The sequence below is a fragment of the Morone saxatilis genome, unplaced genomic scaffold (assembly GCF_004916995.1).
Source record: "Morone saxatilis isolate NCDOM2014 unplaced genomic scaffold, NCSU_SB_2.0 Contig17, whole genome shotgun sequence".
Lineage (NCBI taxonomy): Eukaryota > Metazoa > Chordata > Actinopteri > Moronidae > Morone > Morone saxatilis.
The window spans coordinates 19,798,563-19,821,787 of record NW_023339729.1 but is presented as its reverse complement, the minus strand read 5'-3'; the positions used below and the strand labels follow the sequence as shown (position 1 = coordinate 19,821,787).

The following is a 23,225-nucleotide window of genomic DNA, read 5'->3' as shown; positions in this document are numbered from 1 at the left end:
GCGCATGTTATGTTTATGTCTGTGATTAATGGAAAGACCAATGCCTACAAACCAACTCTCAACCACAGATGTGTTTCCTTCTCAAAATGTTGCTGATTTATTCTTCTAATGTTTATAAGTTTGTGCAATACATCGGTGTTATCGCTCATTGACTTCTCATTTTGCTTATATAATATCATTTTTGTATATTTTTCATTAGCTTGTTGTTCATGCTAATGATTCAAAATTTAGAACAACTAACAACAAAATGAGTTATTAAATATTTTGTTTTGTATCTGTGATGAGTTGTGAACAAAATGCAGTGAAACACGCCAGTTAGAATATTTCAGCCATACATATATACATATAGATATTGTAGTTTCTCAGCTGATGTTTTTTAATTGAAGGGTGTGATCATACATTTCATACATGTCTGCCAGTCTGTCTGTATCAGTCTCATTACCACTTCCCAGCCTGTCCCCACACAGTCCCGAAGGATTGCGTTCTAAAGACGCCCATCAGTGCTGAGCAGAGGAAGAGGAAGTCCCCAGTGTAAACACAAAGTGCTTTGAATTGGTTCAAATAGACAACACCAAATGGCTGAACAATCTCACCTAAAAATCCCCTCAGCTTCTGGTGCAATAAAAGTCACTTATATTAGGATTTATTGCTGATTCTATGCACTGCAAAAAAAAATCATTTTAGTTTAGGCTAGAATTGACTCAAGGCCATAATTGGGCAAATGTATGCACCTCAACTTGCTGAATCTGTCCAGGTGCCACAATATGTGCATCTAACTACGCTGAAAATCATAAAAGATCTTTTCAAATCTTCCGTTCATGAGGTTCCATATGGCTCTTTTGCAAATAACAAGAATCTCCTGTCTCTCAATACTATGTTGAAATAAGGTGAATTACCTTGATATTGTCAGAAAATGTCCCTTTTTTCAGAATGTTCTTGAAACTTGGGACATTAGTTAGATTATGGAAGATAAACCTGCCTTATTTCATGATGCCTTCTGTTGTTTGAAGATAATTCCTCCTAACAGGTTCATCAGGTTCTAACTTTACTGGTACTGCAGGTGTTTTAGAGAGGGTTTTACATCTAAAGTAAATACCAGTACCATCTGTGTTAAGGTGAACAATTTTACACTGCAGGCCATGGATAGCCCTGCAGCTCAAAAAGCATAGAAGTTAAAAGTGATGACTGGATATTGTGATTTCAGAAAAGTTGTGAGTAAATATTAGCTAATGCCATGCAGCCCTCTGGTATGTTTGAAGACACAACACAGGCTGCTGTGAGCACTGGTTTAATCCCATTGCCACCCTGCCACTGTGCCAACTTGCCTGTCAACATTCATTGCCCGTGGCCTGCAGTCTCAGTTGGAAGCCAGAGCTCCAGGTAGACCCACCTGGGAGAGCTCTATCTACTCCTTTTTCGTGCCCAGGAGAGGCAGCAGGGGAGTGGGGAGTCGGGAGGAATGCTGGGAGGAGGAGGAGGAGGACAGCCTGAGCCCAGCTGTTGGCTCATTTACCCACCAAAGTCTCCCTCCCTCATTTTCTCCCTGTGGCTTCCTGCTTTTTTATGAACATGTATGTTGCAGTTCAAATGTGCATAAGGGCACACACTGTCACACACATGCACACACACATTCAGTATCTTACCCTGCTTCTGTGTTGCCCCTCTCTCTGACAGGCGAACAAAGACCCGCTGTTTCTGACGGGGGTGACCTTCCCTTCAGAGTATCCTGCTAGCCCAGAGACACTAGTCAAGCTGACTGTGTATGATGCAAAGGACAAGAGCCAGGAATCAGTAAGTAAACAGTTATTATGGGTCTCTGTGTGTGTGTGTTGTATGTTTGCATGTTGAAAATCCGTGTGAAAGAGAGAGATAATGATGAGAATTTGTTCAAAGCAAGTCGTGAAGCTCACCTTTCATCAGCGTCATCTTTCAAATGTTGGTTGTGCAGCACTGAGCTTTAAACTTTACAGGGGATGAACATGAAAAGCTGTGAGAAATCTGCAGCAGGATCTCATTATGTTTAAATTTATCCTACAGATTCTGAGCTATAAAGAGTTATGTGATGAATTATAGCAGACAGTGAATTATGGCACTATCTTCGTAATCATTCGTAGTCTCAGTCTCGGACCAAGACCTTTGCCTTGAGTTTTGAAGGAAAAGGGTGTGCAGCCTTCCATGAGCATCTGAGCATAGCAGCCTGTCCTCAGGCGTTGAACCCCAGGGAAAACTAGCCGACACATAAGTAGGAATGGGAAAGAGAGCCAGACATAGAATCCAGAATGGGCCGGGCCCTCTGATTCAGACATTTTAAACAGACTTTATAATGGATGGTCATATCCCCGCTCTGAAGAGGGCATTATTTCAGTGGAGTGGTAGTTGTAGTAGGTCAAACAGTGTGGCTATCTTCATTCATTGCTTTAATCTTCAAATATCACACCAAGCTATACTGAAATATGTATAAATGTTTCTTTGTTTTTCTAAACACGAGACTGGTACACCACTCTGCACACATTATAGAGTGAAATCATTCAGGAAGCATCCTGAGGATGTGTCCCAGGCTCCATCAAACATCTCTGGACATTTTTATCTTGAAGCAACTCCAAACATCATTTCCTCTGTAACTGAAATAAATGAATGTTAATGGGATTATTACGGGGAGCTGTCAGTTCATGCATTCACATAAATAGCCTACAGAACATACCTATCTGACTTCCTCAATATACACTTTTCATTTAAAAATAAAAGCAATAGACCATATTAAATGCAAACACATGTTATAGTCTTATGGGTTGTGCAGTTGCACACCTGTGTAGTTGTACACCTGTACACCTGCACAGATTCTGTCTTCTAAAATAACTTTGCATGCAATATGTGTTCACATGAATTTCTGTCTCCTGAGACGTAAATTCAGCTGAAACAGAGACGTCATCTGATCTTGCATACTGTACATATTTGGTGTGCCGTATCTTAGTATTTTGGACAATGTATATTTGTGCCATGGGACTCTGTGCCTCCTGGAGACAGTATTCTGCTTAGAGAAGTCTGCTGCTAATAAAGGTAAAGAGGGGAGCTGATCTGAGGCTAATACAAACTCCACCTGCTATAATATATTCGTCCAACTATTCATGGAACAGGATAATATATTCATCCTGCTTCTTTGTGCTGCGCCGTGCCAAGATACCTTTGTTTGCCAAATTTCTGAGTGTGTTCTCTGAGTTTGCTGTTGTGCTTGCTCCTTGTATCAAGTGTTTAAATCGTTCACAGATTCATTGAAATTGAAACTCAATTGGACAGTATGCTCTTTAAAGGAGCCTCATGTCTCATGTCCTGTTACTTGAAAAACAACATAAAATGGAAAACAAAGTTAAAACTTCTATGCCTACTTGTGCGGTACTAATTAAATGTAGATGTAGAAAAATAAAATCTGTAAATCAATTTACTTTAGCCAAGTTTTATCACGTAGCACAACATTTTGTTGCACTTCTGTGGATTGACATTACCTTGTGTGTCTACCTATAGAGTCATTTTCCTCTTTGAATTCATCCTTGAAACATAATCCCACAAGAAATTTGGTTTAAATGGGAACACAATGGTTTATTCTAAGGTGTGTATTGAATATTCATGTTCAACAACACCCATGTGAGCTCAGCACTGTATAAAGTATCCATTCATTGCCTGCCTCGTTCCTGGGAGTGTTTCTTGTGCTGTGCTGTGCTGTGCGCTGCCGCCAGAGGTTTTAATAAAATGAACACGTGGCCAAGCAAGCTAATGCCTGGACACAAAAATATTTTACTGATACCTAAAAAAAATATTTATAATATACTATATTGTTGAGGCACTGTATAAAAAAATATTTTATTAAACTGCCTTCGAATTTGTGGTTTTGAAAGTCTCTCATGCTGTCCCTCACTCTCTCTCTCTCTCTCTCTCTCTCTCTCTCTCACTCTTGGTTTTCTCTCTCTCTGTGTGATCTGCTCGTCTCAGTAGCACCTGATCAGTCTGTCAAGAATATCACTTGATACAGCAAACAAAGCCATTTCAACTCTAGCTTGGCCCTTTTGGAGCTTAAGGCTGAACTAAGCCAGCCCTTACAGGACAGGTCCTGTTGAGCTTCCTACAACTCCATGTCCACCACCCGCCACCACGCTTCAACAGGAAGGAAAGTTTTTAAATGAATGAGCTGCATCACAACTTTTTGTCGTAAGAGACTTTTTTGTAGCACTTCCACAAATCTCTCGCCTTTCCTGTTAGTAGAACTCATTGGCTTGCAATAGTTGAGATCTTTAATTCTCTCATGCTGTGGTCGCTTTTAGACTTTCGTCTCCGCTCGGCTGGGCACAGCCTGCTTGCCTGGGTCTCATTAAAGAGTCTTTAAGTGACACAGGCATGACCCTGAACATGAGCTGGCACAATGCGTCAGCCCCCAGTCGCTTAAGTGGCAGATCGGGAATCACTCAGCCAAGGCTCAGTCATTTAATGTTGCTTTTTTTCCCACAGAGAATGAGCATGGGGGCAATTTGTTGTGTTTGTGTGTATGTGTATGTGTTTTACAAATCAGCTGTCAAAACTTTTACATATCACTTTCAGGTCCAGTGGCAGATGTTGTCACTGAAATGGAAAAAAAAAGCACACATGGTAACCACTGAATTTCTATTAAAAACGTAGCAAATTTGTAATTTTGTCTGAATTGCCATGTCGTCTATTCACCAGAAGAGTTTTGGAGTGGAAATAAGAACGGAAGAAATTGTAACAGTGAGGGGGAGGGAACTGATGGAGCGAGGTTTATAGATGACTGCTTTAACATTCGTAGAGGACCGGAGAATTTCATAGTAGGATGATTTCCCTCTGCCTTGGGCTTCCCATTTAGATATTCTAAGATGACACTGGCTGCATGGTCATGAATATTTGAGAACACGCACAGGTCTGAGAGAACGATAAGTGAGGGAGTGGAGGTGTGAGAAGGAGAACGACAGGGTTAGATATCTCTCAGGTGTAAGTGATCCCCCCCTCAAGCCCTAGTTGTCAAAGGATGACAGGCTAGCCTTACTTTGTCACTGATGTCTTACCTGCAACTGCACTTTGAATGGCTCCAAGGGACAATAAATTCCCTTTCAGCTCGCATTCTGATCACTGAATCAAGAACAAAATTACTCTGGCTAAAAAGAGATATACTTCACAGAGTTCACTTCATTTAAAGTAATCTTATCACAGGCTCAGCCAAATCTTTGAGCATAATGACTTAAACAAAGATGATTCAAAGTATAACTAATTTGATGCATCTTGTCTCAAACATTGGTTAAATTAGGAATGAAAGAAAGCCGTATCTGGCTGTCATCGGAGAAAGCACTAAATGATAATAGCATTTCTAATACAGGCGACAGATTTGAGTAAAAAGCTTTTATTTGCATTGGAGGTTGGAGTGGAAGATGTGGTCAGACGAACCATTTAGGGCTCTTGGATTAAATCTCTGTAGCCAGTCATTATCTTCAAAGTTCATCAGAAATCAGACCAAGGCTCATCTGAGAGAGGTGAGATAAATAGCGGGCTTGAGTTAAAAGCATATGAAAGAGGCAAATAAGATTATTTGTATGTGTTTGGTGTATCAGGTTTGTGCTCACTTACCTCTGTGAAGAGGCTTGAAGACACCCTGCTAATGACAGACCTGTGGTTTGTTGTCAGTGCAAACCTATTACTGAGTGTTCTTGTGGTATAAAGAGATGGGCCAGCTGCCTCTGGAAGAGCTCTTCTCTCTAATCACAGCCTCATTTATCCTGCCTTTGCTCTCTGCAATCTGGAATGAACGTGTAATGCAGTTTTCAGTTTGCATTCCTATTACGTGCCATGGTGAGGAATTTTGATTGGTTTCTGTGATGTGCACCGTAGTGTGACAAACAAAAGACCTCATCTGAGTAAAACAGGAAAATGGGGCATGTCCAGTCATTTCCATAAAGCCGCCATGAAATGTATTCAATCAAATAAAACACAAGCAGAGGGTTTTTACTGTGTTGCTATAATGGCCATTTCTTCCTCTGGCCGCCACAAGCAGCCTGATGAAAACACACACACACCATCTGCACTAAAGGGATGGAGCTAGATATCTTTGATTCAGAGGGCAATGGAGAAAGAGCTGATCAAAGTTCCATCTCAAACTGCTGGCCTTTTTGCCACACACACACACACACATGCCCGCTGAGAAAATTGGATATTGGTTGTATGAGGAGTCCAAAAGCATGGATAGGATGGGGTGTTGTTGGATTTTGTCAGTGAGTTCCCGCTTGAACTTTTCAAAATAAATTAAATCATAACAGAAGTTAATATCAGCACACTTTTTAATATAGAGCAGATCTAGACCATACTCCATATAAATTATTTACAGAGACCCAACATTTCCCACTATGGGTGAGCACCGCGAGGGGCGACCATCTTATATTGAAGTAACACACACACACCATAATCTTCAAAAAAACTCAGTTTATATATGTTTGACTAAAATATTCTCTGGAAAATATTGATGTGTTACATAGACAATACATCGCCGATTGTTGTTTGCTTGACAAAGATGGACTTCAAGTAATCTTTACGGAGGATGATGATTTAGTATTGTCTCCTGCAGTTAAATATATTTGTGACTCTATTTCACAAGTTGTTAACATACATATTTTCCATAGTTTAATTGTGAAACAAAGATTAGATTTCATAAAAAAAGTCAACATTTTCAAATTCCACATACATTTAAATGCTAAAATTACTCACTTAACAGATAGTACATTACCCATACACAATTGTGTTAGCTTTCAGTCACTCAATACTATATACAATGTTACATTGTTGTAATCCTTGCAAATTCTCTAATTTTGCTTATTCTATGTGATTTGAGAACTGTATGACTGGCAGATATTAGCCACATCTCAAGAGGCAGTTTGAGCAGTCACTGTTCCATAGTGAATTGTCGCTCCAATTATGAACTGCTGAAGTATGGAGAATCCCAGCCTCAGTTAATCCTGCCCTGTCAATAATCATGATGTGTAAAAGGCGGTGACTTGACATATTTTTGGCACAGCCACTTGCTTTTAGCTGGATGAGTGTCAATGTGGTGGGAATTTTCTGTAAGTGCACGAGTTTACTGCCAGAAAGAGAGAGAGGGGAGAGAAATGGAAGCAGACAGGGAAACAGAGCAGACACTGAGAAAGGGCTAGAGGGGACACACGCAGACACACAAACACACACACACACACACACACACACAGAAACACACTTTTACAAGAACCAATCTCAGAGATATCCAAGAAAGGTCTTGGTAGTGATTGGGTGGACAGCTGAGCAGTGATAACCTACGAGAGTAACAGTCCTCAGATAAGGACTGTCTCTTGTCTGATGGCCACTTTGCTTCCCTCACCATCATTGTGGCAATGTCAGCCAATGTCACAAGTGCTGAAAAGTACTGCTGTTCAAGTCGGCAATACTAAAATTAGTCAAACTAGTGACCTTTCTCTCTCTCTTTCTTGCTAGCTGGCAGTCTTGCCAGGCAGAAAATGTAAGATAGTTTAATGGTACTGTTAGTATTAGATATACTGTTCTAATGCATACAAGTCATTACAATGGATGCATATTTTCTTGTCCAATTAGTGTTATACCAACACAGTATATTAAAATGTCACAAAGATAGTCAATACATAACAGTGAACCCTGCCTTATTAAACTAGGTCTTTTAGTTTCCTGCAAAATACAGGTTTATTCAGAGCCTCATCTAGGATAATGTCATTGCCTATGTAATCTCAGAGCAATGCTTCCATCATTCCTTGTAACCTTAATGTTTGACACTTTACTTGCATGAAAATATTGTTATAGAAAAAGTATCATTTAACATGCATAAATCTGATTAAGCCCACTGATTTAGCGTGCTGGGTTTAGGGATTAAACCAGCTGTCTTCCTCGAACTAACATTATAAGGAAAACAATATATGGTGTGTCAGGCTGAGACATGAAGGGGGTGTGCTACATTGCTAGAAATGCCAAAGATAGCTCCAGGTTGACGATGTTAGTATGTGCATGATAGAAAATTCTACCTTGGCTTTCATTAGCAAGCTGGTTCAATTGTCTGACCCTTGAGTCAATCAACCACTCAATTTCATTTATGAAAAGTTAGCAGGGGGCTGACTCCTGCCAATCATAGTAGAGAGGAGGAGTGAGCTCCATGGATGGTGACAGGTTTGACACTTGTCAATCACGTCAATGGCAAGTGAGCCACACAGACGCAGGCAAATCGTAACAGTGGGAACTTGAAGGGTGGTTAGTGGGCAGTGGTGGAGGAAGTATTCATATTCTTACTTAAAGTCCCAGTGTGCAACATTTAGGAAAACGTATTGGCAAAAATGGAATCAAATATTCATAGATATATTTTCATCATCGTATAATCACCTGAAAATAAGAATCGATGTGTTTTCATTACTTTAGATTAAGCAATTTATTTCTACAGACGAAGTGGCTCCTCAGTACGGACAAACTAAATACAGGCTCTAGAAAGGGCCTTTTTTATCCAACCAAATCTGACCCGGTTGTAAGCATTGAGAATAATTGTATAGAAAAGCCAATTTGTTTGCTGATGGTCTGGCGTGTATACTGTATGTAGGTCATGTAGAGGCATCAATATTAAACTGAGACTGTTTTATAAGCATCTAAAAACTCCTTGACTAAAAGTATGAAATCAGGAAAATGTACTTAAAGTATTAAAAGTACTTAATGCAAATGTCCCTTGTGTCTTATACTAATATATATCATTATTATTAGTCGTGCATTAAAAGTAGGGTAACAGTTGTAGCTGTTTGAGGTGGAGCTCATTTAAACTATTTTAGAACTAATAGTAGTAATGATTTATTTATTTTTGATTATTCTGCTGATCATTTTCTCCGCACTGATCAATGGTTTTGGGATTGTTTGTTGTAAAGAATTTATTCTTCAATAGTGAAGAAAGCCATCACAAAGTGACACCTTCACAGTACTTGTTTTGTTTAACCAAAAGCATAAACCTCAAGATTATTCAAATAATTACAAGGAAAAGCTACTTGCCTTCACATTCATATATTTTGTGTGTACGAATCTGTAATTTGTAAAGTAACTAGTAATTAAAGCTGTCAGATACATTTAGTGAAGTAAAAAGTACATAATTTCCCTTATGTGTACTTTGTTACATTCCACCACCGCCTGTGGGTGTGTGTGAGAAACTATTGGCTTTCATCATACAGCTATGATGTGTAGTAACACCCTCACTTTCACCAGAGAAAAGTGCTGCAGTCTCAGTGATTATGATATACTGTATACAGAAGTTTCGCTTTTGCCACTCTCACATTCTACCCATTCCAACTGGCCATAAATTATCCTCATTTATGTGCATTTAATTTCACATCCTACCCAGGCAGGCAACAAAGAGTGCATTTGATGGATTGCACAATTACACTTCTGTGAACCTCCAGTTGCCTCTCCAAATCTGGGAATTGCCTCTCTTTTATCCGCCCTGTAGCCATCGGGCATCAGAGTGTCTGCAGAAATCCTCTTTCATATATTCTCCTTGATTTCTTTTTCTAACTTGAAATTTCTGTGCTTTGACAGCCTGGCTAATTATTCACTTCATTACTAAGACTCTGATTTTGTTTTTAACATTGCTTCTATTACTGTCGCCCGTGGCCTCAGCGTTTTATCCCCCATTACAAGCAAAAGTGAAAGGATAAAACGTCAGGCGAGAAAGGAGAGAACAACCTGTTTTGCCTTGTATGATAATTGGTGAAGCGTTCACTTAGGCAGAAATAAAACACCTCTGGATGAGACTTTTGCTTTAAGTGCTTGAGCTACATTAAAGCAGCTTGAAAGTCCTGTTGTAGATGCCAGTGGCATGTAAAATGTATAGATAATAGGCTGATATTAGAGCGGTAAAGTCTGTCCTGTTTGCGAACACAGCCTGCAAATCAAGTTCATCACTGAAAAGACCGTGGCAGCTTTTAATATTATGGATTCTGAATATATACTTATGGCAAGCCTCCAAAACTTGAATGGGGTTTGCCTTTCATAAGACTGATACATTTGACATAGTAATGAACTGAAGTGCTTCTTCAACATGAAGTTCCATAGAGATAGGGTGAGATTGGCCTCAAAGCTTTGAAAGAACTGCTCTTTGTGCCTTTTCTTATTAAAAAGAAAATCCTGTTAACTTTAGCACACTTGTAAAAGTGTTGAAGCCAGACGGATGACAATTGAGGGGGAAATAAATGGTCCCCGACCCTGAAGAATAGAAAGTTTAAACACTTTTAAAGCATTTTTATTGACAACTGAGCACTCGCTCTGCCATGTCAGGTTAACACTACATGTGTCTCATATGGCATTTGAAAAGCCCAATGGACAGGCTGTTAGGAGCTTAACATGCCATGATGGAGCGATGTGTTCGAAAACATTTTAGGCTCTTGCCACAGCCTGAGCGTCAGAAGTGTTTTCTCACAGTAATGATATCATTTTATTGGCTAACAATACTTCAAACTCCTGTTTACTGTATTTAGAAAGGCACCAGATAACTACTTATGTTTCCCACCCGCCACTGTGTTGACATGCACTTCAATAAAGTGACTCATTGTGCCAATTAATATTTACAATTGCTTGAAATTAAGTTCACGGTTTTGTTGTGAGGGTGTATGCAGTCATTCGTGAAAATAGTTGTTGGAATAGTGCACGCTCATTAAAAGCAACCAACTACATCTAAGCAGAGAAGCTAATTACTTATAAAAACTGCTGAGCAGATGTCTGGCGCTGTTGCTATGAGGAGACGCCCTTTCTTTCCAGGGTAAAGCCACAAGTTAACACAAGTAAACATTCTATTTATATATGAGTAATACAAGGAAGCCTTACTGGAGACAGTGAGTTTGGTGCCAATGAATTGAGTGTATTTTCATTAGTATTTTACCATGCTGCATTTTGCTTCTAATTCTGTAGAAAAGACACATCATTTAAAAGTGATTTAAAAACATTTAGATAGAACATGGGTATTGAACTTGCCTGTGTAATCATTGTAAACAATGTGTATATCCACTCAGACATATACAAAAACAACCGGCATTAAGTGCAGTAAATAGAGAGGAGGAAAAAACATGATGTATAGATATAATTTACATGTCCACACAAAAATAAAATATGGGCAAAACAAATATGAGCAAAATTAAAGGAATACTTGTGGGGATATTTTGGGAAAGACCCTTGGTCCCCATCTTGCTGAGAGCTAAATTAGAAGATCAAAACAACTCTCATTTTTGTCTGTTCAATATGAAGCTGGAACCAGCAGCAGCAGCTTGGCTTACCAAGATGACTGGAAATCAGCCTGGCTCCATTGAAAGGCTTTTCAACATGTTGTATCTTGTTTGTTTAACCAGTATGAAAGCCAAAGTGTAAAAACAACACACTGTGTTTTTCTTAACGCCAAACTAAGGCTCCAGCTTCATATTTACTGTACGGACTTGAGAGTGGTATCAATCTTCTCATCTTGGCAAGAAAGCATATTTAACAACATATTTACCAAAATGTAAAACTGTTCCATAACTAAATTTATATAGATGATATCCTTATAACATATAACCTGGTAATTACTTTCAATAGGATACAACTGACATTCCCTTAAAGTTAGCTATACATCAGGATGCAATTGATTGTAAGAAGAGGATGAAACAGAAACTGCTTACACTTGGTTTTTCTTCCACAGTAGAATAAAGGTTATGGACATATGCAATATACTATTCAGGCTAAATCTCTCATAATCTATTACTGTGCATGTAACTGACAGTACGTCCTATCAGCATGCAACTGACATGCATATAAATGGGGCATGGCAAATTGCCTTATCAAGCACCAGGTAACCACTTGATGCTGAAGTGCCCCTTTCCAGGAAACCTCCTCTTTGTCATAACCTCTCCCCAAACCCTTCCCTGTATAATCCTACTCCAATCTCCTCAAGGTGGGATTTGTCTGGATCAATTTCATAATGCATTATTCATTTGAGAATTTAATCAAATATCTCCTCCACCAATCAGCCCAACCCATACCTCTCCTAACCCTCTATCGTCTCTCTACCCATCATATCAGTGATTGTTAGTGTCACCTGCAATAGCAGATTATCAGCCAAATGAATTATTGGGTCACAGGTGAATTAGACGCTTGGCTGACTGTAATCTTTTTTTCGCTGGCAAAAGTAGCTTAGTGTAAGTTAGTTTTTTTCTTTTTTGAGAGAGAGCGAGAGAGAGAGAGAGGGGGAGGGAGAAAGAGGGAAAAGTGCTTGAGAAAATCCCCTTTCTGCCTGGCTTCCCGTGGGTTTCTGCAGTGTAATGGTTTCCTTTGAGAGGCACGGGTGGAAAGTGCTGATGCTTGTTGGCTGTGTATGTGTGTGTGTGTGTTTGAAGGCAGCTATTTTCCATGGCTAACTGAGCCACTGATGAGCTTGCCAGCCAGGCCAGGGTCTTGTACAGTGTGTGAGTTTTTGTGTGCCTGCACATGCGTTAGCCTGTGGGCAAGCAACATTTGGAATCATGTGTGTGGATTTCAGCGTACAGTAAAGTCACACTAGGTGCGCGCAATTAAAACCCTAGAGTCGGTCAGTCGAGATAGATGTAATAACACAGCATTTCATGACATTAATGCATAACTTTCTCCTGTCTGTCTGATCATCGCTGTGTGCCAACGGTGCCAACATTAAAGTATATCACCACTTGCACAACAGTCAGCCTTCTAAGTTTGTTGATGAAGATAATGACACATTGCTTTTTTAAATGAGTGTGGGGCAGAAGGGTTCTTGTCGCTGCTTTGTTGTTCTGTTCTGTGAGCGCAGATGGAATTATATGATAATCAGAAATCAGCCAACATTGTTTCCCCTCTGCACACCCAAAGAGGGTGGGAAGCCTTTAAACATCTAAAAGAAGCATTTTTTCCCTCCCCAGGAAACACAAATATATTTGTTTTGATCTTATCCTTTTAAAAAAAAAAGAATTTTATGTGCTATTCATGAGTATACACAACTAAAAAAAACAGTTCTGAATCTATTCATCTGCTATCTCATAGCCACCAAGGACAAATTCTACTTTCACATAACCAGTATATTTAGTTCAAAAGGCTCTTTTGTTGGTGTTGTTCCACATCAACTGGCAAATATGTCATTTAGGCAACTAATATGGCTGTGGCGTGCAGAGGAACAAAAATAGCTAGCGGCTGTTGCGCTTCTCCCACTCTTTCCTGCATCTTGTTGTTTACTAAGTCAAGGTGGTGCAAGTTGTCTGAAACTGCAACTTCTATATAGACCTAGCTGTACGTTATGCCACGAGAAATGAGAGGCAGAGCTTACTCTGAAACTCCCACACAGTACACCATAGCTTTTAAGCTGGAGTTCGCGACTCACCACTTACACTATGAGTGACACACACAGATGCTGCCTATCATTGTATCTAGCATGTCAAATGATTTTAAAGATGACTAAAAGTAACATAACACTGTATACATAACACACAGGAAAAAAAATACATGAGATTGAATGACTTTCAGTATTATTTTCCAATAAAAGTTTTTTGTTTGATAGAATGTATCTATGGTGAAGATACTCATTAGTATTAAAGCACAACCAGTCTGTTGGAGAAATATTGCAGAAAGAACTGTCCGCCCACACACAACTTTGACCCTCATCTGCTCCAACTCGAAATATATAGCAGCTAAATCCACATAATTGTGTTTGAATCTCACACACTAAGAGATAATGCTTCCAGGTACAGAGTGTGTATCCTTGGGGCAGAGCCCATTGTGTTCCGACATGTATGTTTAGCGAGGATGCGGCACACCTCGGATTTGACTGTACAGTGAAGTCATTGAGGAGCAGACTCTCAAGATATTACGGGGCATCAATCCCTGTCTGTCTGCCTGTCTAGGCTGTTAACCACCTCTGGGCTGCACCATTGATCTCCGTAATTGTCTCGCACTCTTCAAAGGGAGCTGAGAGTTGGTTTGATCCGAGCTGTTTACTTTCACAGCCCCTATAGCCCTGCTCTCTGAAGAAGAGAGCTATCAACCACTTCAGGCATGAGCTAGCATATTATAGTACTATTACTGTGCATGTGCTTGTGTTTGTGGGTTTGTGTGTGTGTAAGAGAAAGAAAGTGAGGTAGAAAAGAGAGACCCAGCATAGCCTGTAGCCTTACAGGCCTGGGGGTGAGCTAGCAGCTTCTTACTGTTACATAAGGGCAGGGAATTGCAACCTGCACATTCCCTGTTATCTATCCATGGGTATGTAAGGAAATTACTACATAGAACCCTATGTTCTAACTCTGTTGCACACAAAATTACAGGCTTCATTCAGCTATTGTTTGTCTGAGAAGTGTTTTCCTGGTCCAAGACACCAAAAGCTTCATACTACCACCACAAACAAGATAACAGAGATGACGTGACAAACAGGATGTTAGGCTTAGCAACATGCTTTGTGAGTGATAAAATGATAAAGTGCATCATTTCTCCACTCTGCATGCAACATCCTTCTATTGCTGCATTTGAGGACTTCAAGTTTAACCGCAGAGTCAGAGAAGGGGAAGTTGCTAACCAGACCTTCCGTCAGGTCTAGCTGATAGCAGCTTGCAATGACTAGTTGATAATAAACACTTGCATAATGTACAATGAATGATCATATGGATCTGTCTCATCTGCTCACAGAGACGAAAAGGGTCTATTAAAATGCAACTCTATCAAAACAGTTCCAATTTTGCCCTGCGTGTGTTTGCCCTGCTGTAATTTAAATATAGTACTCAAGTCAGTGGAGGGGATTTGAATGGGGCTATACAGTCTTTGGACCTGCTACCAAGTCATGTTTACAGACTGTGAGTGAAGGAGCCTTGATTTTTATCACCTAGTCTGCAGTGGGGTTAGCCATTAAAGTTTATGGACCAAAGAAGAGAGAGTGTGGGGGGTAAGGCATTGGTAGTGTGCTTCCAGTGTACCAAGGACAGGCTGCATGTGCCACAACTAGAGTTTATTTTCTCCTACCTGCAGCTTTGTCTGTGAGATAGATAGACGGATGGATGCAGGAATTTGATTTTCTATTAACTGTTACTCAGGCACATCCTTATCATTCTTGGTGCCCGGTGTAAGACTGTACTCAGTGGATTCTGTCTGATAGTTGGCGAGGCACCAAAAGGACACAGCCAAGACGTGATTAAGTAAGCAAGAGCAGGTATAGAGGGAGGGAAATGTGAAAAACTAATAGAGCGGTAGGACAGGCTTCTTGTTTGGGGGCAAGTGTTGACAAGCTGAAGAATGTATGTGAGAGCATGTATGAACACTTAGCCTGTATTGCTGTCTTTCCTCGCAACTCGTCTTCCTTCTGTGACAGAGAATCACAGATATTCAGGAATCTTAAACTGTTTTGTGAGAAAGAGGGATATTAACTTGTCGGCCGCTCTGCACCGTTTATCATACATGGCTCTGTAGATCTCTCTGTACTTACAGTAACTGCAGGAGAAGGAATCATAAAAGGTCTTTCCCCAGTCTCTCAGCAGTCGGCTTTCAGTGAGTATTTACCTTTCAGGCTGAAAAAGTCCAATCAAGTCTCTGAGTCAGGTGCAAAAATATCTTCTTGGTTCTAATAGTGGAGAAAGTCTGTCTCTTTAAATGTTTTTGAGAAGCAGGATATTGCACATTACAGAACATGTATTTTCAGTATACCAAACATATTGCCTTCCAATGACAGCCACTAGCAGCGCTGACAGAAAGCTGCATCTACACTTTCTTTTACCTCCTTCTGTGTTTGGATTATGTGTCACTTTTGTTGAATTGTCTTTGGTAACACACATGAATTGTGACATTATCTGATCGAAAAGCATATTTCACACTCCCAGAAAAAATGTCCTGCTCTGGCATATTGCAGATATACAATGGGAAAAAATAGCACAGAAAGACTGGAAAATTCATTCAGTGGAAAATCTCCAGCCCCCCAAAAATATGGAGACTTTATTATTTTCAGAGCAACACTATCAAAGATGGTATAATAGGCTGGGATAATGATCGAGTTTGTTTGTCATTGTAGTCCATATTTCAGCACAACGAGCTGTACTCTTCAAACAGCTGGATAATTAAACTAGCAAATGCATTAAGTATTGACAAAACTGCACCATTGTAGCTCCAATTTTAAAATCACTTAGATATAAAAATATTGATTCAGTACTTAATCATAATGCACAGTAATGTAGCCCTTGTTGTTTCTCATAGTCTACTTCTTCAATTTAGTTTAGATATGGATTTTTCTTAAACCTTCCATGTGTTCTCATGGTAATTTGCACTTGTCTCACTTCAAAGTGAGATAAGAATTATCACTGAATTATGTGAGCACAGAAGTTAAGTCATGGAAAGCTACGCCAATTATGAGCTCACTTCCAAGATTTTACACTCAATAATCTTACTAGAGTTGAAAAAGATTAAAGTTTAGCTTTCTTTTTATCAAAACCAGACCCAGAAGGCATTCATCTCTCCTGTTTCAGTTTCATGTTTGCGCAAGTCATACTTTTTGTTTTACAGTAGGTGCATTTGGTGCTTTTGATACATTTCAAAAGTTATTCATAAAGCAGACGAAAATAGTACAAACGATTAATAAGGCATGTGATGGCAAAAACCACTAGAAGAAGACATCAAAGTATGTTGTATCTAAGTACAAATCAGTATTTTTACACTCAGATAAGTCTGCCTTGCATTGCTTGTGAGTGCACACACACTCCCTTAGGACCAGAGTAACATAACAAGAAGTACACAGCATCTGGGGCCTGCTATGCTTGCCCTACACAGGTCAGATTTAGAACAATTAAAAATCCTGTCGGAACTGACCATGGCCGACAACCGATATTGCAACTAGAAGCGTACTAGAACTAGAAGCGAAGCCTGTTTTGGAAAATACACTTTTAGACTAGTCCAGTTGGGAAAGGTTCCCAAATATACTAGTCCAAGGACAAGATTATTCTCATACTTGAAACCTTTCTTTGTAAAAGTCTAAATAGTCTAATAGTCTCACTATAAACATTTGTGCAAAGAGACACGTTAACCTTGCAACGGTAAGACTACTTTAAGTGAGATTCAGTACTGTTTGGTTGTCCCTTTCATGTAAGCTGCTGGTAATTCAATAAAGAAATAGATTGGGATGGGCAAAAGGGGTGAGCTCAGGTCTGGCTGCTTCTCTGTCTGTCTGCAGACTTTTCTTTTTTTTTCTTTTTAACAGATTAGAAGCAGGCGAATGAGGTCAAGGTAGAGAATCATGAAAAGAATATATCAGGGAAGAATGAGAGACAATGTCGAGGGTAGGCAGCTAAAAATGAGAACATCAGCTCACCCGGGGAAAACAAAACCACCTGTTTTTGTCTGTCTGAGTTTGGAGGTGATTGGTCATCTAAGATCCCTTGTTTCTGTCTGAACGTCAGCTGCCAGTGGCATTTGTGCAATGATCTTTACATGGACTAACACATCCACTGCCTACAGATTCATCCAAGGTCCATGAATAATGTGTGTGTGCATGTGCAGTGGCGATAGTGTTCAACCAGCTGTGAGTGCTGGTTAAATAAGGCTAAAAAAGTAGGAATTAAGAAGTACTTAAGCTTTTCCTTTTGCAGCCAGCATCCTCAAACATTTCCACTGTGGTAGGTAGCTTGTGCTCCCTGTGTTGCACATAAGACCAATCCCTGCCAGTCTTAGTGTGCTTTTCAGGAACTCAGTTTGACTGCTCTAAAATATGTCAAACATTTTGAACTTCAAAGTAGGGCATTAAAAGATATAATTTAAAAAAATCCAGTTTTCAGTGTGCTTGAATTATATTTTCAAAAAGCTTTGATCTAGCATTTTCAATGCATGTTGTTAATTGACATATATTTCTGTTCCTGTAAGATTCAAAAACATTCCTATTGTACACAGATTTTTAGAGTGGGAACGCACACAAAAAAAGGCCACAAAACACAACAATAATTACAGTAGCAATAACTAACAAAGAATTCACAAATTAATTTGGCAACAGCAGAGATGCACATAAACACTGCTTGCCTAGTCAGAGTTAGTTTGTTAGCAGACTGAGAAGCATTTTGGGTAATCCTTGGCAGGTATGAGTTCTGTATCTGACTCTGGCTTCCACTTGGCACCCAGGTCATCCATCCTTATGGTAATGAATGCAGCAAGAACACTTCAAATCCAGTGTTTCCACCCACGCTCCCTAATTCCACACCCCATCTCCCATATTAAGAATGGCTGACGACTCATCACCATGACCTCCAGTGCTCAGTGTGTTAGTACATTACAGTCTGTGTGTGCTTACAAATGTTAGATGTCTGGGTGGTGTGTGTGTCCATGTGTGCTTTAGTGTTTGTGTGCGTGTCTCATTGTGTTTGCTTGTGTACCTGCTCAGGGTGATAAGGGCCGGTTTGGAGCGTGTCCTTTGTTCTGCCAGAATTACTCATCCCCCTGTGTCAGCATGGGTGAATTAAACCCTGCTTAATCCAAGGTTCGAGCCCAGATAGTTAAAACCTAAGCTCGGTGTCACTGGCGTTGCTGTGTGGGTTTGTTCGCCATTGTCCTTAAATGGATTGGTGTGTTTTTTTTCTCTCTCTCAGTGGCAGCTGCATATGTCAGTAAATATCTGAGTTGGTTAAAATATCTAAAGAGCCTTTCAACAAGCCTCTCCTATGATGCTCAAGTATATCAGTGTGTGTCTTGAAGTGTTCATCTGTACGCGTACACACCGTTCCTACACATATAGTACCTTGCGCTGTGTGGTCGGAATTCATGTTAATTCAAGTAGCCATAACAAGTGTTTCCTTTGCTGTTGGCCATCTGAGTCACAGGCTGCAACCGAGGTGTGACACACAACTCTGTCTCTGTCTTCCTCCCTCCCTCTCTCTCTGTCTCTCTCTGTTTCTCTATATTCTTCTGTATCTCTCCCCCTTTTTTGTGTTGCTATCTTGGTTCTCGACCCATTAATTGTTTGCCTTCCTTCCTTTCTGTCTCTTCCTCTTCTATGTTGTTCCACCCTCCTCCTCCTTCTTCCTCCTCTCCACCTCGACTTCTTGTATTTGTCGACTCCCTCCCCTCTTGCGGCTCCCTCCTCCTCTCTGTCTCTCTCTTTCTCTCTCTCTCTCCCTCTCGCTGGTCTCGCTTACTGTCAAGCCAGCCACAGCAGCAACAGCAGTAGCGTCAGTAGCTCACTCTAGCCAGTTCTCAGTCACAGCGGAGGCTGCAGTGTGTGTGTCTATATGTGTGTGTGTGTTTCGTGTGTGTGTGTGTGTTTACAATGTATGTATCAGCCAGTGTACCTGCAGCTCTCTAAAGAGCGAATACATCGCATACATGGAGTTACTCTAACTGAGGACTGGAGGAAGATATGTAAGAAGACCGTCCTGGAGCTCATTAAGAGGAAGAAAGAAGACATAACATCACTTTTCCCCTCTCTCTTCTTCATTTCAGTCTCTCTCTCTCTCTCTCTCTCTCTTTGTGTTGACCTCTCCTCATTTCTATAGCTCTTCTCTCACTGTCTTACTGGCATACTTGTTTGCTGCTGGATTGTGTGCAACATAACTGTAAGTGTACTTCCTTGTGTGTATATTGTTATATACTGTATGTGTGTTATGTGCGTGATCTCACTTAGTGTGTCAATTCGAACTTACTGTGTCCATATTTTGTGCCCGAGTGCACACATTTGCATGTTAGTATAAATGGCATGTCATGACATCTCTAATGACTTAATTAGGCCAATTTGTTAAGCCCTATTTGTAGCGAAGGAGCAGTGTATTCATGTAGACACTACTGACCTCCATGGTATAAATCTGTTCATATTCATAAATGTTCGCCAGATGCGTATTATTCAGCGAGTGCCAAAACTGTCACCGCTGCCATTTATATAAAATGTCATTTGTTGGCGTTGCATGTGAATGAATGTCCTCTCCTCCAGGTATTCTCTGCAGTCTGTGTGTGTGTGAGTGAGAGACAGACAGGGAGAGAGGGAATGATTGAAAGAGAGTAAGCGTGTGTCTTATGTGTGTGTGTCACTCAGGGCGTGGAGAAAATCAATAGATCTACAGCTTGAGTTGGACCGTTTACCTCTGCCAAGTGATGGGCAGACACTGTGGCCTTCAAAGCTCCACAGACAAATGCCTGGGATTGCCATAGTAGTACACTATGTCAGCTCTGCGTGCTCCTGCACAAGTGTCTTTCATTTTTTTTGTCTATGATTGATCTTTTGTGTGTGTGTGTGTGTGTGTGTTTTCGAGAGCACTTGGTTAGGATGTGTATTTATCTCTGAGCTCGTGTAAAATGTCTCGCTGGCAAGCAGCTGTCACTTTTTTTTGAAAAGTAGTGAAGGAGATCATAGATCAAAAGTTTCTCCTGTAGCTTGCAGCCAGCATGGTCAATAGGACCAGTCAAGGGAACGGGCAAGAGCAGACAAAAAAATAGATAGAAAAAAGAGAGAGCCAGAGCATGTGTGAAGGGAACAGAGCGAGACCATCATAATCAATCCTCCATGATCCTGGAAGAGCATCATTTGTCTTCTTTTCTCACTCCACTCCTCCTCTTGCCCCCATCTTTCTCTCATTTTCTGTGGTACAGCCACTTTGATCTTGCCTAAGAAGATGGTCCCCAGAGCTTCATTACTTTTAAAGCCTTCATCGTGAGGGGCCATAAAAAGATGCTAAGGAATGGCTTTCTAAGACCATTTACCAGACGTTCTGTACCGGCTTGCGAGTAATGGCTACATAGGGATATAATGTTCCTCCACGGTGCGTAATGGCCTTCTGTGCCTTGTGCTCTGGGTTATCAGGGCTAACTGGGATTGGCTATGATACGTCAGCGCTTAAGAACATGACGTTCTACATATTAAATGGTCCCTACCGGGAGTCCTGGCTCTGTTTAATTCATAAGGACATGGCTATATGCTGCGTGAACTTGTAACTGAATATGCTGCTTGGGGTTGTGTGTTTTTCGTGGTAGATTTGAGCTGCTTCTTAAACCTTTCACTGTGTTTCAGTATAATGCATTATAGGTTTTTCTCATAGCACTGTTTACAGACCTTGTGTTTTGGTCTCTTCCTCTTTTTCTTTCTGTGTGCGCACGCATTCATGTGTGTCTCCCGTTGCCCACTTGTGAGTGGGCTGGGGCAAGAGAATGCGTTTGGGGCTGTGTTTTGCCATAAGCATGTGAGAATTCGTATGGGGTAGCAGGAAAATGCTCAAGGAGGAAATGATTGAGAGAAAAGGTCAGTAGACAGGATGCCCTTTTTTATCTGATACAGGAGACTGCAGAGAAAGCGAAGAAGGGAGAGAAAGAGCAGTGCAGTGGTAGGAAGAGGAAGGAACCAAGATTAGAGGTAAAACTATAGCCAGATAGCCAAACAATAAAAGAAAAGATAGAATAAAGGTGAAGAAAAACACCATGCTAGTGCCAACTCAAAACAGCCTTTTATAATATTTTCAGCCAGAAACAATATATCATGAATCTAAAAATCAATGATTCATGTCTGTGGCTTTATAACAGGGAATGCAACTGTCATGTGACTTGTGTTTCAGCATTCTGCCTCTCATCAGTCATGCCCTCTTTACCATATGACCCTAGTTCTATGACACTGTTACATGTCCTTTGTTATGCTTTTAAAATATTTCACAGTAGAGACGAACTGATCCAACTTTTATTCAAAGATGATACAGCTCTGGATTCAATAACAGTGCTCACTTTTTCCCAATTTTCCCCATTTTTCACATTTAAAATCTGAATACCTTACTGTGTGGAACTCCTTTTTATGTAAGGTAACAACCTTACATACTGCTGTACTGCTGTGACATTAAAAAATGAGTTGGCGCCCCTTTGTCACTGAATAAATGTATTTGATAGCAGAGACAGAGTTTTACAATATTACTGACAAAGACACTGTATTTCATTTAAGTGGATTTGTCTTGTCATGATTAGAGATAAAACAATAAGTCAATTTATCAATTAGTAGAAAGACAAAATTGGCAAATATTCCGATCAGCCATAACATTATGACCACTGACAGGTGAAGTGAATAACACTCGATTATCTGGTTATCATGGCACTGTCAGTGGGTGGAATATATTAGGCAGCAAGTGAACATTTCTTCCTTAAAGGTCATGTGTTAGAAGCAGGAAAAATGGTGGTAAGGATTTAAGCGACTTTGATGTCAGTGTTATGTCAGAGTGTTATAGCTGATTGGTGTATAATGTGTGTATAATTTGCCAAACATTCTCTGCTTTCAACTTCTCAAATAAGAGCTTTTTTGTCATATTTCATAAGTAAATTGGATATCTTTGTGTTTGGACTGAGAAATTTTAAGACACCATGTTGGGCTCTGGGGAATTACAATGGGCATTTTTGGTATTTTCAGACATCTTATAGAGAAATCTTGAATGAATAATGGAAAATAATTGTTACTTGCAGCCCTAGTCATGGCTGATACCCAAGCTGCTTGATAAGTTAGGTCGGACGGCTGATACTGATCTGCCATGTCAGATTGGTATATCCCATTTTCACAGGCTGACTTTGTTTGCGCTCTGTCTTCTATAAGGTGCAGAGTAAAACTCTATTAGGTGTGTGGAAGCTTTCTGGTGTTTGCTCGCAATACATGCAACTCATTTCCATTCATTACAAAAAACAGACACAATCCTGTTAGCTGCCTTTGACAGCTCTCTAAAGGCTGAGACAAGACACAAATGGATGGTCTTGTTTCGTATCGTCACTTCACTGTTCTGACACTCTTGTAAAAACCTAGGAGAAAAAAAAAACTTAAGTTTGGTAAATGAAAGGGCTAGAAATGATATCTCAGTTTCACAGAAAAGAGTGTAAACAAGCTTAACAACACTTAATTAAGATATTTTTTGCCAAGTATGATGAAATATGTGGAATCACCTTTTGTACCTGTTGTTAATTACTCTGTGTTTTAGCTTTGTTCGGAGCAGCCTGTGTCCTTGGAACGGACTCAGCCCCCCCCCCCCCCCTCCTGTTTCTGCAGCAACAAGCTAGCATTAATGGTGGTTACTTGCGGTGCAGACCTGTGTTTGTGTTGTATGTGGATGCTTACATCTGGCATAGGCTGGTTGAAAGAGAAGAGAGAAAGTTGTGTGTGTGTTGTGTTAGTGTGTGTTTGTCTTCGGAATTATCTCTCTCCTTCGTTTATTGATGGGTGTCCCTACTCACTC

General features: G+C 40.2%; 1 protein-coding gene across 1 annotated transcript in view; it reads left to right on the top strand.

Moving 5' to 3' along the window:
* The window catches only part of inpp4b (inositol polyphosphate-4-phosphatase type II B), a gene marked incomplete in the record, with an annotated part of 103,360 nt that overhangs the window by 3,223 nt on the left and 76,912 nt on the right, over positions 1–23,225 (top strand). Inside the window, 1 exon segment of the mRNA XM_035659923.1 lies at positions 1,675–1,791. Within this exon segment, the coding sequence (XP_035515816.1) occupies positions 1,675–1,791 (117 nt within the window).